The 18,358-nt window shown below is 40.9% G+C and overlaps 2 protein-coding genes across 6 annotated transcripts in view; one reads left to right on the plus strand and one right to left on the minus strand.

Moving 5' to 3' along the window:
• The window catches only part of LOC105478412 (cytochrome c oxidase assembly homolog COX15), a 62,356-nt gene that overhangs the window by 17,801 nt on the left and 26,197 nt on the right, over positions 1–18,358 (plus strand). Inside the window, exon 9 of one of the 5 annotated variants that reach the window (XM_071069312.1) lies at positions 1,079–3,688. The exons of 2 other annotated variants lie outside the window; for them this stretch is intronic. In XM_071069312.1, coding sequence (XP_070925413.1) covers positions 1,079–1,237 — 159 coding nt within the window. In that variant the 3' untranslated portion in view covers positions 1,238–3,688. Of the gene's footprint in view, positions 1–324; positions 726–1,078; positions 3,689–18,358 lie in introns of those variants that run through there. 2 more of the 5 variants (XM_071069313.1, XM_071069309.1) reach the window with 2 other exon arrangements.
• The window catches only part of LOC105478411 (ectonucleoside triphosphate diphosphohydrolase 7), a 56,436-nt gene continuing 42,968 nt past the window's right edge, over positions 4,891–18,358 (minus strand). The window contains exons 10-13 of the mRNA XM_011735680.3: positions 17,347–17,671; positions 15,102–15,187; positions 13,465–13,626; positions 4,891–11,693 (exon numbers count right to left, since the gene is read on the minus strand). Coding sequence (XP_011733982.1) covers positions 11,462–11,693; positions 13,465–13,626; positions 15,102–15,187; positions 17,347–17,671 — 805 coding nt within the window. The 3' untranslated portion in view covers positions 4,891–11,461. The remainder of the gene's footprint in view (positions 11,694–13,464; positions 13,627–15,101; positions 15,188–17,346; positions 17,672–18,358) is intronic.

Here is an 18,358-nt window from a genome sequence, read left to right on the forward strand (position 1 = left end):
ATAAAACAATATGTTTTTTAAAAGCACAAAACTATATATTTCTCTATAAACATATTAAAGTACAAGGGTGCAGAAACTGGTAACAGTGACTACTCTGGGGAACTGGGATGGAATGAAGGATAATTAAGGGGAATTTTAGGGTTATCAATTTTTGTCGAATTTCTTTCATTGTAAGCATATTTGCTTGTGAAATTAAAAATGTGTGTATTTTAAGTGCTCTGATAGGAGGATGTGGAGGTTTGTGTGTGGTTATCCATGCCTGGTCATTTTCAATGTGAACTTTGGGTTACTGCCTTTCCTATTGCCTTCTTTCCTTTGTGACAGGTGGGCTTGGGCATCAGCACGCTGCTGATGTACGTCCCAACTCCTCTGGCCGCCACTCACCAGTCAGGCTCCTTGGCTTTGCTCACTGGTGCTCTTTGGCTGATGAATGAACTCCGAAGAGTCCCAAAATGATTCTTAGAGGACCAGCTTCTTGGGACTGTGACTGCTTTTGAGAGCTCTTCAGAGATCCTAAGAACTTGGGCTTTTCTACGAGATGACCTTGACATACCCAGTGATTTCCAAATGGTCAACTTACTTAAAAATCTTTTCCTGTTTTGAGATAGTCACTGGATCAAGAATGCATTAAGTGTGGTTACCCTAAAGGTTCCCTGTAAATCTGCTTTTCATGTTGAAAATCAGTTTTAATGTAGAGAAAGAAATGTCTGCCATTTACTGCCTAACAGGCTTTGTGTCAGGTTTTTCAGTGTTGGCAAGCTCTTCGTTCTACATGGATAATTTCTGTCTTCTTGTTCTCCTGAGTCCTTAATTCTGCCTAAATAGAATTTCTTTATGATCTTAAGTTTACTTCCATTAGGGGAAGATTGAAAGGATAGGATGGACATACCCAAAGTAGCCAGCTGGTCTTCAGCAAAAAAAAAAAGCTAATGTCTTCTAATATCCTGATTTTCAGAAATGGGGAAATTGCAGATTTTGACAAGCTTAATGTGTATATGTAGCAAAATGGTTTATAAGTACTTGGAAAAGGAGGTAATCGCCAAATAGTTGCCCTTTTTTTTTTTTTTTTTTTCCTGAGATAGTTACTCTTGTTGCCCAGGCCGGAGTGCGGTGGTGTGATCTCAGCTCACTCTGCAACCTCTACCTCCTGGGTTCAAGCGATTCTCATGCCTCAGCCTCCCAAGTAGCTGGGACTACAGGCACAAGTCACTATGCCTGGCTAATTTTGTATTTTTAGTAGAGAAGGGGTTTCACCATGTTGGCCAGGCTGGTCTTGAACTCCTGACCTCAGGTAATCTGCCCACCTCTGTTGCTGGAAGTCAGGGACCCCAAACGGAGGGACCAGCTGAAGCTGCGGCAGAAGAACATAAATTGTGAAGATTTCATGGACATTTATTAGTTCCCCAAATTAATATTTTTATAATTTCTTACGCCTGTCTTTACTGCAATCTCTGAACATAAATTGTGAAGATTTCGTGGACACTTATCACTTCCCCAATCAATACCCTTGTGATTTCCTATGTCTGTCTTTAATCTCTTAATCCCATCATCTTCATAAGCTGAGTAGGATGTATGTCGCCTCAGAACCCTGTGATGATTGCGTTAACTGCACAAATTGTAGAGCACGTGTGTTTGAACAGTATGAAATCTGGGCACCTTGAAAAAAAGAACAGGATAGCAGCAATGTTCAGGGAACAAGGGAGATAAGACTTTGGACTCTTGACTGCTGGTGAGCCGACAGAACAGAGCCATATTTCTCTTCTCTCAAAGGCACATAGGAGAAATATCGCTGAATTCTTTTTCTCAGCAAGGAAATCCCCGAGAAAGAGAATGCGCCCTGAGGGTAGGTCTATAAACAGCCACCTGGGAGGCGGCTGTCTTTTATGGTCAAGGGATGAGATAAGCCCCGGTCTCCTGGTCTCCTGCAGCGCTCCCACGCTTATCAGGATGAGGAAATTCCCACCTAATAAATTTTGGTCAGACAGATTGTCTGCTCTCAAACCCTGTCTCCTGATAAGATATTATCAATGACAATGCATGCCGAAACTTCATTAGCAATATTAATTTCGCCCCATCCTGTGGTCCTGTGATCTCGCCCTGCCTCCACTTGCTTTGTGATATTTTATTACCTTGTGAAGCATGTGATCTCTGTGACCCACACCCTATTCGTGCACTCCCTCCCCTTTTGAAAATCGCTAATAAAAACTTGCTGGTTTTATGGCGTAGGGAGCATCACGGAACCTGCCAACATGTGATGTCTGCCCCGGACATCCAGCTTTAAAATTTCTCTTTTGTACTCTTTCCCTTTATTTCTCAAACCAGCCTAGACAGTTAGGGAAATAGAAAAGAACCCATGTTAACTATCGGGAGTGGGTTCCCCTGATACACCTCGGCCTCCCAAAGTGCTGAGATTCCAGGCATGGGCCACCACTCCCAGCTAGTTCCTCTTTTGATAAGGATGTTAACATTACAAGGTCAGAGGGAGGAATGGAATCGACAGTATAAATTGGTTCCTGAGAGGGTTTCCTAACAACTTTGTAATAAGAAAAATATGGCCTTGATGGTGTAGTACATGGACATCTATTCAGATATTTAAACAAATTGTTGACTGCTGAATTAATGTGATTTTGGTCTCTATTGATATTTCATAGGGCTCTGTCTTATTTAACTTTATTTTTAAAATCAGTGATTTGGATGAAGGTATCAGGAACATCTGATATGAGGATGCAGCAACCCAATATTGCTAATATAATAGATGACAGTGGCAACTGAAAACAGCCCCAGAGTGATGCCATCGAGAAGAAAGTAAACAGATTAGAAATATACTCATTCAAATTAAATAAGTTGTAGAAGTTTGGGCTGAAGAAACCTGGCCTTATATCATTTCATATAAAAAAGACTTGAGGATTTCAGTTGTCCTCAGGTTCAATATGAACCAACTAGTATTCATGTTGTTATTATATAATACAGAAAAATTAGTGGTACTTCAGGTTTTATCAGTAGAAGTGTCACAGCCATAGTCAGAATACGCCTAACATGTTGCATTTCACTCTGGGTACCAAATTTAAGCAAGATATTGATGGCCACTAAGTGTGTATCCAGAAGAAGAGACCAGAATGGTGATGAGTCCAGAACCCCTATCACACAGGGATAGTTGAAGGAACTGGGGATATTTAACTGGAGAAGAGAACATCTGGGGAGAGAGCAAGATTCCTGTCCTTGAGAAGTTGAAGCTATCTCATGCAGAAGAGGGAATGAGCTTCCATTGTGCTGCAGACCTGGCAGCAATGGGTGAAAGTTGCAGGAAGTTAGTTTTAGTTCTGTAGAAGGCAAGAGTAGGGTAGACAAATCAAATGCTCTGGGGTCAGGCTGGTGGAGACAGTAACACTGGTGAGCAGGTGCCTCAGCTCAGACTAAACTACTGAGCTTTGTTCTGCTGCTGCTGCTCTACAGGTCCAGGATTGTTAGATTTCTGGGTTTTTGTTGCTTTTTGAAATAAGGAAAATAAGTTTATCTTAAGTTTAGTTTTCCTTGGATATACCTAGATTCCATACAGTGACAAGATAAATACAAAGGGAGAACATCTGGATTTCATCCTTGACCTCATTTACAAAGCAAAAAGAGATGCTGGATTCAGATATAAATGTTAGTTTTACAGTATTTAAGGTACCAAATATTCTTTTTTTTTTTTTTTTTTTTAAAGAAGCCACATATCTATATTTTTCTGTGAAAGCTTTCAGTTAAGTGTTGGGAACTAATTTCAAGATTTTAAAAAATGTTATGCAGGCTTAACATGTCTGAGAGCCATAAATGACCTAACGTTTTCCATTTTTAATCTCTGAACTAGGTGATCTCAGTTTTCTTTCAACTCCAGTACTCTGGAAGTTTGTGTGTGACCTGTAGTGTACCATTCTCAGGTAGTGATATGGTTTGGATGTTTTGTCCCCTCCAAATCTCATGTTCAAAGTGTGACATTCAGTGTTAGAGGTGGGCCTAGTGGGAGGTATTTGGTTCATGGGGGCGGATCTCTTATGCGTGACTTCGTGCCATCCCCATAGTAATGAGTGAGTTCTCACTCTGGTTGTTTACGCAAGAGCTGGTTGTTCAAAAGAGCCTGGAACTTCCTCCTCTCTCTCTTGCTGTCTCTCACCATGTGACACACTGGCTCCCCTTCCCCTTCCGCCATGATTGTAAGCTTCCTGAGGCTCTCACCAGAAGCAGATGCCAGCGCCATGCTTCCTATACAGTTCTATGCAGAACTGTGAGCCAAATAAATCTCTTTTCTTTATAAAAATTGTCAGGTATTTCCTTATAGCAACGCAAGCGGACTAACACAGGTGATTCTTAGCAAAACAGTTTGTCAATTTTTCATAAATCCTGGACCCTGGGTGGGCTTATGCTATTGCCTAGAAGAAATTCCCAACTTCTCTCTTAGTTGAATCTTAGAAAAATCCCAAAACCCAAGCCTCATATAAGACCAATTAAGTCACAATCCCTGGAGGCAGTAAAAGGCATATTTTTAAAGTTCCCCAGGTGATTCAAATGTGCAGACAAGTCTAGGGACCACCGGCTTAGGTCCTAATAGCCTAGTTACCTTAGAAAGTTCTTACTAGCTTATTCCCATTCCCTTCTAATATCCACCCTACCTTATCATTTGATCTGCTCTGTTGATCCTTAGTATGTTAGTAGGATATGGTGTCTTCTGGATAGAATCCTTCAAAGAAAGGGAACTGTATTTCTGAGGCAAGTTCCCATACTATCCTCTCCTGATCCTCAAACCCAGGTTCTCCTTAGTTAATAACTGAGTCAGCAGAGGGCAGTATGACCCAACCCAAAGAACCATATATTAATGCTTCTACAGTTCCCTCCAAGGAAGTAGCAACTCGTAAGTTAAGGTTTCAGATGTTTTACTTCATTTTTCTTTTATTACAGATGATGAATACATTTGGAAAAACAACTGGTTGCATTTAGCTATATACCTGTATTATGCCACCTATGAGCTTCCGGTGAATGATGATTATCTTAGTTATTTTTTGTGTTTATGTTATTCCCAGCACTCCCAGTCACATATCAAATATTGAATTAGTGAATGCATGAATGGAAAATTAACAATTACAGATTGATGTCCCAAATATCTTTTTCAAAAAAAACAGTCATCACGTACCTATAGGATTAACTAGATCTCCCTTAATATTTTCAAAGGTCTCTCTGCACTGATGTCCATTGTTTTTAAAACATAAAGGAAATTAAAACACATGGCTTTCTTAATCAATCAACCTAGAATTTTTTGTCTATAACTTAGACTGACAAATTCTATTGTAGTAAGGGTAATGATTAGCAACTCCATAAAGCAATGTTGGTTGCAGAGATCAACACTGATGATCATGATTTTAGGATAACCAATTTATCTACAGCTACCCTTGTGGTCCTGGGATGAATGGTGGGTTATATATCAGCATATGTAACACATATACCCATGTCCCTGCATAAGGGAGAATGCATTACCTCTCTAACATGCATCACACATTTTCCTCAACACTGACTTAAAATGTTTGTCAGTGAGAATTTTAAGAATTCAAAATTCAACAAAATTATTGTTTAATGTGAAGCAGTAGAAAAACATAGAGTCTTAACAGCTCCCCAAAGCAATGTAATACAGGCAGCCTTTGGTTTTTTGAAGTGTGCAGTGTCTAGTTGTGGATCATAATAAAAAGATGTCTTTCACTACACTCCACAGAGGCCATTGATCAAGGTAGAAATAAAGGGGGAGACACGGCATGTACTTCAGGACTTCAACTAAAGGGGAACTGTGGAATGAGAATTTCAAATACAACATAGTAACTGAAATACTAGAAACCAAAGTGTGTGTCTGGGATCCCTTCTTGCAGAAGCTAGTAAGGGGCAGTCTTCACCGGCAGCAAGCGCTCTGTACGAGGGGCCGCTTAGGAAAGTACCAGGGCTGCCCTGGAGTGGAGAAGGAGTGGGCCACCAGAGGGTATACAGTGGCTGCCCTACTTTAAAAGAAGAGGCTCAGGAGCAGACATGTCTTTATGCTAGCCTGAAGTCATGCATATGTGGCTATACGTAGCCTGTGATTCAGAAAATTTTTCAACTTTAGTGTTCATAAAAATGGAAGCAATGATAGATTACATTTTAAAAGTGAAAGCCCTTGTAGTATGAGTAATGATTCAGTTTTATTAATAAAAGGATCTCCTTATTGCTCACATTTTCAGAGAAACAAAATGGTCAACTGGTGTGTTGTTCCTTCCCTGTCCCTCTAATAACAGTACCGACAAACTGGAAAATCATGAAATATTAGAGCAAAAGAGAAATGTGTACTAACACAAGAGAAGTCTGTTAGGATATAAGTAAGATTAAAGTAGACAGAGCAGGCTTAAAATGAAGTTTGAACAAGCCATCTGCAGAAATAGAAAACAGGGTAGATGGGACACCCAAACAGGGTGCCACAGCTTTCCAACTTAGATCCAGGGTTATAAGAGAGAGAGCCAAGAACACAACCTAAAAGGTTTCAATTTGAGGTATATTCACTCTTTGCTATTCTATAGTATTAATCAAAATATTATTGCTAATAATCCTGTTGTTATTAATCACAACTTTTGGTTTTGAGTCGTAGTTTTTAACAGCAATATTTTTTGTAACACCTGCAAAATTCTCACAAGTTTGACAGAGTCTATTGCCCCAGGGGCTGGACTCTGGCGCTAGTGTCCCTAAGAGACTAATATGGGAGAATTTGAAACATCTGCTATTTGTACCATAATTCTTATTCCCAATCAACATTACACCACATACCACAGCAAAAAGGACAATTAGATACTAGTTTTGAATTAATTTGAAAACTTCAAAGACAACAAAAAGAAACAGCCCTCTATTTCTGTAACAGGGTCTGGAAACTGCCCAAGAATTACAATGAAGTTCTTTAATGAGGCAGATGTAATAGGCATTTAACCTTCATCTGGGCTATAGTCATCTAATGAATTGCTTGGATGTTGTAGTAAAGGAAATTGTATAAAATTGTTATAAAAAGATGTATAAAATTTAAAAGTACAAAAAGAAATACAGAAACTAGAGTAGATGTAGTGAAAACTTGGCACTATTTCTAACAAAGTATTTTTTTCAAAGTTGATTCCTAAATGTGAGCAAAGCAGTCATAAATGAATGTCAGAAGCAGTCGTAAAGATTGGGCATGGTTAGTGGTGGCCAGCTGTTTTATAAAGAATAAATTGTGTTTATACTTGCAGAAAGATTCTGTTAATGAGCATTTCATTATAGCTGACAAAGTAGTTGGGGTGTCTGTGTTACACAGGAACCCGGGGCCTAGAAGGCCAGTCACTATGACTTTGCACATATTACAACTGCTCTAGGCCTCAGTTTCATCCCCCATATAAATCAAGGGGGTTGACCAGAAGACCTTTAAAATCCCAGCTTTAAAATTCTTCTGAAATTTATTGTGATTGCTATTAGAAACTCCGTTCCCACCAACCTTATCATCAGGGGTTATGGATAAAATAGGAGGCTTTTTTGGGCAGCCTGGTCTTCTAAACCAAAGGACAAAATGCTCTTCCCCAAATCATGATTTTTCTACCTTGTCTTCTGCCTTTAGTTTCTAATCTTGTCTGGCCACTTTGTTTGATAGATGAGAACCAAGCCAGAGATGGCAAGTGACTGGCCTGAGGTACCAGAGCTAGTAAATGACAAAGCCAGGACTAGAATCCAGGTCTGCTATTCGTTAAGCCCACTGGTCTTTCCCTTAAGTGATACCACTCACTTGTCTTTCATTCCTGAGAAAAAGCAGAACATAAAACTGTGAGAAGCATCTGTTTAGATGATACCAGTGAGAAGTATAAATTATTTCAAAAATTTAAATATGGATGTGATAATAAATGTTAATGTCTAAAAAGACTATTAGCAAGTGCATGGCAGACATTTTTCAGCAATCACCGGACATGATCTTGAAGTTAAAGGACTCTCTTAGGATGAGGAGGGGGTGGGGCAGGATACTTTGAAAGACATTTGGAGAATAAATAGAAGATTGGTGGAAAGTAATGAAAATTTCCCAGACCAGAATAGACACTGTGGACTAATAGAGCAGGGAGGGAGAGAGGAGGGCACGGGTTGAAGAACTCTCTGTTAGGTACTATACTCACCACCTGGTGATGGGATCTGTACCCCAAACCTCAGCATCACTCAACATACTCATATAACAAACCTGCACTTGTACCCCCTGAATTTGTTCCTTTGTGTGGGAACAAAAGTTTCCCAGATTAAGGAAATTCAAGGAGCTAAAGTACAGAGAGAAAAAATGGTATAATTTGGCTTAGAGTTAACTGCAACTTAAGTGAATAAAATGCCACATAAATGGGTATTTTACATATTTTCATTATGTTCTTGTGACAAGAATTTTGGGGAAAGTGATGGATTGTGCTATCACAAGACTAAAAAGCATCACTACAAGCCACTGACTCCTATTTTGATATTTGTGACCTGTCTCAGTAATAACAAGAATACTAAAACAGTTCAGGTTCATTGTCTCTGTTGAAACAAGAGTGGTTGGTAAGATTCAAAGGAACCAGTGGAATGTGAATTTTATGACACCATAATTATCTTCATGGGAGAACCACCAAAGTGCAGAAATGCAAATAAAAGAGAAATCTTTAAAAACCAAAGGGTATGGCAAGATAGATTTCTGCGCCTATAAGCAAATTATTTTATTATAAGGAAGCAATATATTTAAGTAATTGGCACTCGGCAAGGAATAAGTGGCTTTTGTTTCTAGCTAATGAGATTTCATTTAAAATCTATTAATTGGGAGAATAGAAGAAACAAAGGAGCCAATACCAACAGTAACTATTCAGTTCTCCTGAGGGATATGATAAAATTTTCCTTCAGTACTGTGGAACTCCTGGAAGCCTTGCTCATGGTAATAAAGATAAGCCTAGATCCTATAATATTAAAGTAATGAACAGGATATATAACACATTAAACACTCCAAGACAATAAGAAATACATATATATTGAAAAAGTGATAAATATAGGTATCCTGAGATTCTCAACTATAAAAAGAACAGAGTAATATCAGTTTGAATAATACACATAAAATCCTTAAGAGTGTCTGGTACATAACAAAGGTTTAACAAATAATGGCTATTATTACAGCCAGGATGAAGAATACTAAGAGCTTTCAAATTGGACCAGTCACTACTTCCCTGTTTCAAGTTCATTTTTAGTACATGAGTATGATCATTGTTAGCCAGTTAAGTAGCTTCTGATTAGATCTCACAAGAAAGCCAAAGATAGTATATTGAAACCAAGATTAGGGCAAAAGAAAATGTTACCTGAGTAGGCAATGGCTAGCTAAAACATATTTTGACATTATTAAGCAGCGTTCATAAAGTTCATGGAGCACAGATAATAAAAGAAAAATCAATGTAGAAATCTTAAAAACCAAAGGAAATTGCTATGAAAGAAGCCCTAATGAAAGGTAAGATATTTCCAAAGGAAACAGAGGCCAGGTGCAGGAGCTTATGCCTATAATCCCAGCACTCTGGGAGGCCGAGGCAGGAGGATTGCTTGAGCCCAAGAGTTTGAGACCAGCCTGGACAACACAGTGAGGCTCCATCTCTAAAAAATAAAAATAAAAAATTAGCTGAGTGTGGTGGTGCACACCTGTAGTCCCAGCTACTCAGGAGTCTGTGGTGGGAGGACTACTTGAGCCCAGGAGGTTGAGGCTGCAGCGAGCCATGATATTGCACCACTGCACTCCAGCCTGGGTGACAGCGTGAGGCCCTGTCTCCAAGGAAAAAAAAAGGAACAGAGTCTTTGCATGTTTAGTCCATGTTTATCTAATTTTAAAACTATGCAAGACTGGTTACCTTCTTATCCCAACCAAGGGTCAGTATACTTATTTTTATCTTAGTTAATTTCTAGGATGATCTTAATTTCTTTTTCCCTGTTTTATGGAGCATTTAATTCCTTTCTGTTCCCAGTATGAAATTTATTTTTGAAGAATTCTACTTTTTTTCCTTGGAAGCCAGGGACTTTTTCCCCTATTAATCTAATCCCAGAAATCAAAGGTGACAAAAAAGAAAATGCTTCCACCCCGGGAGCATATTTGTGGACAGGACATTCAAGGCTACATGTAGGAAAGGGTAAAACAGAAAGATTCCATATGGACCCTGATGAAGAGAAATCCTCATGCAATTTAATGGCTAAATGTGGAGGAGAAGCAAAACTCTGGAAGGGTAGTGGGTGAATGGCTTTTCCTCTTGCTTCATTAATGGAAGGGCTGTTTGTGACTGAGCAGTCTCTTAACAGAGGTTCTGAAAGTTGCCAGATGGCTTATTAACAGATGGTCTATTGCGAAGTTTAGAATTTGCTCCCTTTCAGACATTCCAAGAGTCAGAAATTGAGAAAACTTCTATTTCTCAGAAATAATTAATAAGAACTTTGATTTTATTGCCTTTGCCCACTCTCCTGATTCTTCCCCTTTTCTTTAAAAACAACTCAAATACATTCCCCAAACTACATACTGAGTTTAGCAGTGAAATAAACGAACTCTCTTTGTATCTTCCTGTTTAAGGGCTCACAAAAACAGGCCTAGGGAACAGTGACCTAAAATCAGACAAATCCAGGTTCCCAGTCCCCATCAGTTTCTCCATCCTGCTAACACACTTAAGGCTCAAAAAGCAAAATTAATGCCCAAACAGCCTGTGAGGCACATAGAAATGGAAAAATTTTCTATCCTTGTCATACCAGACATCAGATAAGATACTAAAATCTTCCACAGACCATTCATTTAGAAGGGGTTCTAACCTTTAAAATCATGTAAAACATCAACAACACTATGACGGGGATCTTGGATCACACCCATGATGGCTTCTTTGTCAGGTAAGCAAGGAAGTTAATATCATTTTGGTGCCTGGAAATTCCTATGTGGTCTGTTGAACTGCAAAGATCTTGGATCCCTATTAAAGGCTGTGGATCTCCACATAAATGATATCTCTGTTACAGAGAAAGAAGGGGCTGCTGCACTTGCTAGAATGTCTCTGCCTTTGTATCAGATGCTACAAGTTTCATTTCAACCAGGCTTCCAGTGTGCCCAATGCCAAACTTCATGCTTTAGCAAGGGAAGAAAAGGTGAGATTTCAGGAACACACCAGACCTCTCAGAAGAAGGAATCGAAGCCTGCTTCACTTGGACAAAGCTTGGTCCCCCATATTAGCACCAATCTCCTGTCATTTAGTTCCTCACAGATTAAATTATAGCTTCTCTCAGAGAAGACCTGGGTACTGAGAAGGAATTATGGTAGAAAGTGAAGTAGAAATTCCAAGGGCAAATATCCACAAGGTCAGGCATCACAGCATCTGAGGCCATATAAGAAAGTGGAGGAATTCAATGAGCAGCAACTCGGGGGTGCTCAAGCTTCTCTAGTCCTGTTCCAGCTTCACGGCCCCACCTGTACTCCCATCATGGGCACCACCTCTTCAAGCCACAGCAAGTCCAATGGAGCTGAGGCCCGTGTTTGTCGGTGGTGAATTCGCCGTAGCCGCAGAAGGTATAGGACGATGGCCAGTAGCACCACCAGGATACAGGCAAAGAAGAGATAGTGGTTGTATACAAAGGAGAGACGGAACCAGCTACCATGGGCTTGTCGGACACCTTCCTGCCGAAGATCCCTAGGGAAGAATTAAGAATTTGTAAGTGGAAAAAAATTAAGTTTCAGAGGGAGACATTTACTCTGATTTGAAAGGCCCAGTAGTGTTATCACGTTTATTCCATCCACATAAACATTTTATGACACCAGGTCCACAGAGCAGGCAAAGCTGAAGAACATCCCCTGCCCCAGGAGCCCTTCTGTGTCTTTCTTCCCATGGCCTCCAGAAGGGACCTCCAGGCTTACACCCTCTAGAATCTAAGCCAAGATGGGAAGGCCTTTGAAACTGAAGCCCAAAAAATGAACAGAAAGGCTAGATTGGTCACCTGTAACATAAATCTTAAAATATGGTTATAAATACAGTACTAATGAGAATAGGGGATCCCCTGAATCCAATAAAGAAATCAGAGTGTGTCTAAATCCTTTTTTAAAAGTTGCTATGCAGCCAAGTGCAGTGGCACATGCCTATAGTCAAAGTACTTTGGGAGGGCAGGCCAGGAGAATTGCTTGAAGCCAGGAGTTCAAAACCAGCCTGGTCAACATAACAAGACCCCATCTCTGCAAAAGAAAAATTAAAAAATTAGCTGGGCATGGTGGCGAGCACCTGTACTCCCAGTTCCTCAGAAGGCTGAGGCGGGAGAATCACTTGAGCCCAGGAGTTCAAGGTTGCAATGAGCTATGAACACAGCACTGCCACCACACTCAGCCTGGGTGACAGAGCAAGACCCTGTCTCAAAAAAAAATAAAATAAAATAAAAATAAAGGGACTATGTTTTCCCTAGGATCTAGGATATATCTAGATAAAGCTGTTACCTGATCAACCGTATGACAAAAATAAGGCAATATGAAAACCAAGTGCAATGGTCCACCTCGCTAGAACAGAAGCCACTCTTCAGCGGTCCAGATCCCACATCTAGTTCTGTCTGGTTTGACCTGCAGTGTTCTCCTAGAATGTGAATCTCTAAACTGAAAGACTTCATAAAAAATATGGATTTCTGCCTTTTCTGGACAGATGAGAACTGGCAAATGCTGGGACGGTGCTTGTGCGTGACAGTAACCAGCCCGTTAACCGGGGTACATGCTCCAGTTGTGGGCAACCCCCACCTAGCCCATTTCCCTCACTTCTATCACCTGCCTGGCTTCTGACGGTATTGAGTTTAGAGGAATAGACATCAAAGATACAAAATTCATCTGAGTTTCTCTGAAATAGTCCAGGGTACAGAGTACCTAAAAATTGTCCCAAATATCTTGCAGTACATAAAGGTAAGGCATCAGGCTACCAGAGTTTGATGAAAGTGGCCCCACTAAAAACATCTCACATCCTTTATTCTAATTCTGACCCATCAAAAAGCCTTCTAAGTCAATGACACAATGTCTGGAGTGCCTTCCTACGTTATGAAAGATTGCTCTAGACATCCCACCCCTGTTCTTTTGTCAGATGTGTTTTCCAGGGTAACCCAAGAATGACATTTTAGCTTGTCAGTATCTTGGAAGTGATTAGTAAGACTTCAGTCCTAAAGACTGATTTGTTGTGGGTAAACAAAGCTGGATTTCTGAAATAGCAAAGCTGAGTAACAGACTCCAGACCAGTAATGCTCAACCTTCTTTCTGTTCGAGCATGCCTGGTAGTAATAGTGGCTCACGTGGAAGTAAAGGAGTTTGTTTTTGTGAGGAGGTAGCGAGGAAGGTCATTTAAGGCCTATTCTAAGCTGGTTAAAATAAATAAACTGATTCTGAGGCATCAACTGATATCCTCTGAGTTCAAGATACCAGATTGGTGAGTCTTACTTTACCTGAGTGGTAAGAATCGTGTTTTATATAGAATGGCTCCCAGCGTCCACTGAACCTCTCGGTCATACACCAGCTGGGCTGTCCGCAGGTTTGGGTAGTCATAGGGAAAGTGGAATCCTTCATGTAAGACTTGGTACATCCAAGCTGATTTAAAACACTGATATCTGTGTGACAAAAATAATTAAATTTTAAAAAAAGAGAAAAGAATTCTAATACTTTCCTTTGCAATAAGCCACTGTGTATTCCCACCAGTTATTAAAAGACCTACCTCCTCCCGTTTCACCTTCCTCACCTCTAAGTGGGTTATTTCTAAGTCAGCCTGCTTATCTTGTGTTTACCTCAAAGGCAGTAATGATACTGTGGCTGTGTTCTTCTTTTTCTTTAAGAGTCCCTATCTTCAGAGAGCATATTGAAATATCTACAGATGTAATTATATGATGTTTGGGATTTGCTTCAAAACAACCCAGTTGTAGTAAGAGGGGGATTGTGGGTGGGAAAACAGATAAAAACAAAGAAGGGCCAAGAGCTGATAACTGTTAGTAGGAAAGCAGGGTGACAGGTTCACAGGAGTTGATTACACTCTTCTAGTTTTATTTATGTTAAACAATTTTTATTTTTTTATTCTATTTTTTTTTTTTTTTTGAGACAGAGTCTCCCTCTGTCGCCCAGGCTGGAGTACAGTGGCATGATCTCTGCTCACTACAACCTCCACCTCCTGAGCTCAAGCAATTCTCCCTGCCTCAGCCTCCCAAGTAGCTGCGATTAGAGGCACCTGCCACCATGCCCAGCTAATTTTTGTATTTTTAGAGGAGATGGGGTTTTGCCATGTTGGCCAGGCTGGTCTTGAACTCCTGACCTCAGGTGATCCACCCGCCTCAGCCTCCCAAAGTGCTAGGATTACAGGCATGAACCATGCTCCACAATGTTAAACAATTTTTAACTAAAATATTTAAAAATGAAAGGACCAATGAACCATACTGGCAAAATGTTATTTGCTGAAGCTCTGTGATAGTTACATGAGGGTTTATGTTGCTATTCTCTCTGCTGTTCTATATGTTTGATATTATCTATAATACAAAGTTTAAAAAAAATCATCACTTTTGGCCAGGCCCGGTGGCTCATGCCTGTAATTCTAGCACTCTGAGAGGGTGAGGCAGGCGGATCCCTTGAGCTCAGGAGTTCAAGACCAGCCTGGCAACACTGCGAAACCCCATCTCTACAAAAAATACAAAAATTGGCCAGGCATGGTGGCACGTGCCTATAGTCCCAGCTACTTGGGGGGCTGAGGCAGGAGAATCGCTGGAACCCAGGAGGTGGAGGTTGCAGTGAGCTAAGATTGTGCCACTGCACTCCAGCCTGGGTGACAAAGTGAGACCCTGTCTCAAAAAAAAAAAAAAAAAAAAATCACTTTTGATGTCAAATCACTTGATGAGAACTCTGTTTGGTGGGCACTGATTCCCTCAGGCTTTGCTATAATAGGCTCACTATTTTGGCCCCATCCCTTGGAAAATCAAATCTGGAATAATCAAATGCTCCCTCAACATGAAATCTAATCTGCATTATTGCTCACTCTCTCTCCATTACAATCTGCCATCTAGATTTTAAGGCCACATCTAAGGAGGAAAGGGAAGTGACTTACTTGAGTCGATGCTCATCTGCATGTGATGAAAAGAGGCCATTCTTGAATCTCTGAGTTAGTACTGACCAAGCCATGCCACAGTAATCCTGGATCAACCACAGAAATAGTTCAACATAAATCTGGAGGCAAACTCTCTACCTTCCCCACAGTCACAGCTATTCCATTTCTAAAGTTACTTGTGGGCTACTAGCTGACAAAGGAAAACAGAAACGGCATATTCACTCACTAAACACTGCACCATACCCCTGTTTATTCCCATCATCCCATGTCTAGCACCAAGCCAGCCTGATGTGGTTTCTGAGCCTCTTAGGCTTCAGAGGGGATGAGGTTAGGACTAACAAATAGCAACGTCAAAAGCCAAAGATAGTTTCATTCTACTCCACATAGGACTGACATGAGCAGGGAGAGCAGATGGAAGAGGATGGTTAGAAACCTGTCATTGGCCTCCCTCAGTGTTGTAATTCTCACCAAAAGAATCATTCCTTTTGGTTTGTTCAGTGAACTAACATTTACTAAATGTCTCCTATGTGCCAGGTGCTGTTCTAGATGTCAGGGAATCATGCAGTAAATAAAACAGACAAAAATTCCTGTCCTCAGGAAGCTTACATTCTAGTGGTAGGAGACAGACAATAAACACACACACGCACACACGCACGCACGCACACACACACACACACACAGAGTACGCTGGATAACATAAATGCTCAGGGAAAAATAAAGCAGGAAAGGGCAACAGGTAATATGGGGAGCATTGTCATTTTGGATAGAGTAGTCCCAGAAGGTGGCTCTGGGAAGATAACGTTTGAGTCAAAGTTAAAAAGGTAAGGGAACAGAATCACTCTTTTACCTGGAAAAGATAACATATTAAGCCACTAGCAATGTTGGCAAGCAATAACTTGAGCCTTTTGGTGTGCAAGGGAATAGAAGTTGAAGTTTTGAGATAAGAGAAAGAGTCAGGCCATGGATGGTTAGGGAGCTCTGGGCTCCAGAAAAAAAGGGAGCATGAAGGTCTTCCTGGAGGCTGGAGAGAAAGGAGCAAATACAAACCAGGTGTCCCACAATATTTCTTAAGGACTGTCTTTTGGGAACAGAATGGTACAGATACTGCAGATATTATTTTGCTGGAAGCCTTACACTAAGAGAACCCTAGAGAATTGTAAGAAAGAAAGAAAGGAAGGCAGGGAAGAAGGAAGGGAGGGAGAGAGGGAGGGAGGGAGGGAAATATGAGGAGAGGCTGGGTGCGGTGACTCACGCCTGTAATTTCAGCACTTTGGGAGGCCGAGGTGGGCAGATCACCTGAGGCCAGGGCTTCGAGACCAGCCTGGCCAACATGGCAAAACCCCATCTCTATTAAAAATAAAAAAATTAGCCAGGTATGGTGGTGGGCATCTGTAATCCCAGCTATTCAGGAGGCTGAGGCAGGAGAATCACTTGAACCCAGAAGGCAGAGGTTGCAGTGAGCTGAGATCCTGCCACTGCACTCCAGCCTGGGCTACAGAGCAAGACTCCGTCTCAAAAAAAAAAAAAAAAATATGAGGACAGATTCTCCCATTAGTTTCTCGATGAAAAACATACAGATACACAACAATTCAAAGAAATGGCCCTAAATTAAGCAGAAAATGATAGAAAGCTGGCTAAACTTTTATCTGTCCAGGTAACCAATGATTTAAGCTTATACGATGCTTAAGTCCTATATATGCTCAAAGCAAATTTTTACTCCTTCTCTATTTTAAATCTAAACAAACTTCCATCATCATTGCTTTTTACAACATCTAATATTCCCAGGGAACCCATACCACTCTAGCCTCTTAATACCTCAAACCAAAAGAAAGATAGACTTGCCTCTCTGGGTGATATCATCTCCAAAAGCACATTACAACAGAGAATAGCTAGGAAGGGAAAAAATACTGAAGGTGAATTTCTTGGGCATAAACATTAAACAAGATTATTGGAAAGCTGGAAGAAAAGCCATTAGCCAACAGAAAAATTTTACACCTGGGTAATAATTTGGGTGATATGACATCCATGGAAACTAAATTTAGTTAATTAGAAGGCAGTACAGCATAGCTAGATCCTTAAGTTCTCTGAGTCCACTTCCTCATCTGTAAAATGAGGGTCAAAGGGCTCCTGCAAAGAACAAGTGAGATTCTGTATGCAAAGCCCTTTGCACAGCACCTGGCACAGAGTGAGACATTCAATAAATGGCTGCTGCCAGCATAAGCCATGTTTATCATTAATAATTTACCTGAGCAGCCTTGGCAAATGTTGGCCCATGATAGCGGCCACCAATGCGCAACACATCCTCTGTACAGTAAAAAAACTCAGAGAAGCCGTAGAACTCGCTGTTGTTGAAGTCAATTGGCGATTGATAGATGCCATTGAGTGAGGCCTGGCTGGTGTTGGAGCGAGCCAGCAGGGGGCTCAGCATTGCCCCACAAGACACCCAGTCTCCTCTTCCTCGGACATGCAAGACTTGGCTGTTCCTCTCCACCACATCTGTGAGTCCCACCGGCAGGCAGGGATCCAGAAATGGATTGTCAGGACTCAGACCTGTCTTCTGACCCAGCAATCTGCCACAATGACAAAAACAAACAAACAAACAAAAAGTGAGAGGAATATGGTGATCAATTCTGTTCGACGTTTTAGTCAACGTGTATTTCCTAGTGTGTAGTGAAACTGGAGACGTGAATCTGCTGTTCTCTATCTGGTCTTCATTCCCACACACCTCTTAAAAGTGCAAAGAACCTTATCATGCGGAGTGTGGTTCTAATGTTTAAAAATACAACTGGTAGGGGATGAGGTGGGAAGGGCTGTGGGGAGAGATTCCTAAAGAGCGGACCATGGCAGTGGTCCATCTACAATGGCTGGCAATGGTGATGGACCCAACACATGCCTCTGAATGAGCAGTGCTGGAACAGCACAGGCACAGTACCAGCTCCAGGAAGCCACCTGCAGAGCCTGGAGCCTCTGAGTGGGAAGAAGAGCGGAAAGCTTTGATTCCCACCATGGCTGTAACACAGTTCCAGTTATTTTGAGTTTATACTTGCCTAGCAACCATATTCTCATTCCTCAAAAAGATGTGTATGAAGATCTGTCCAAGGACAGAAATTAAGTTGTGGTCCAAATAACTTTGCCAATTGCAGTTAATTATTCATCAGTTCCTAAACAGACAGATGTTGAAGAGTAGACTTCTTAGAAAGAGAATGTACCCACAAGTGTAAAGACTGAGGGTAAGAATGGAATGAAGCAGTACAACA

The sequence above is a fragment of the Macaca nemestrina genome, chromosome 9, assembly GCF_043159975.1.
Source record: "Macaca nemestrina isolate mMacNem1 chromosome 9, mMacNem.hap1, whole genome shotgun sequence".
In the NCBI taxonomy this organism is placed as follows: Eukaryota; Metazoa; Chordata; class Mammalia; order Primates; family Cercopithecidae; genus Macaca; species Macaca nemestrina.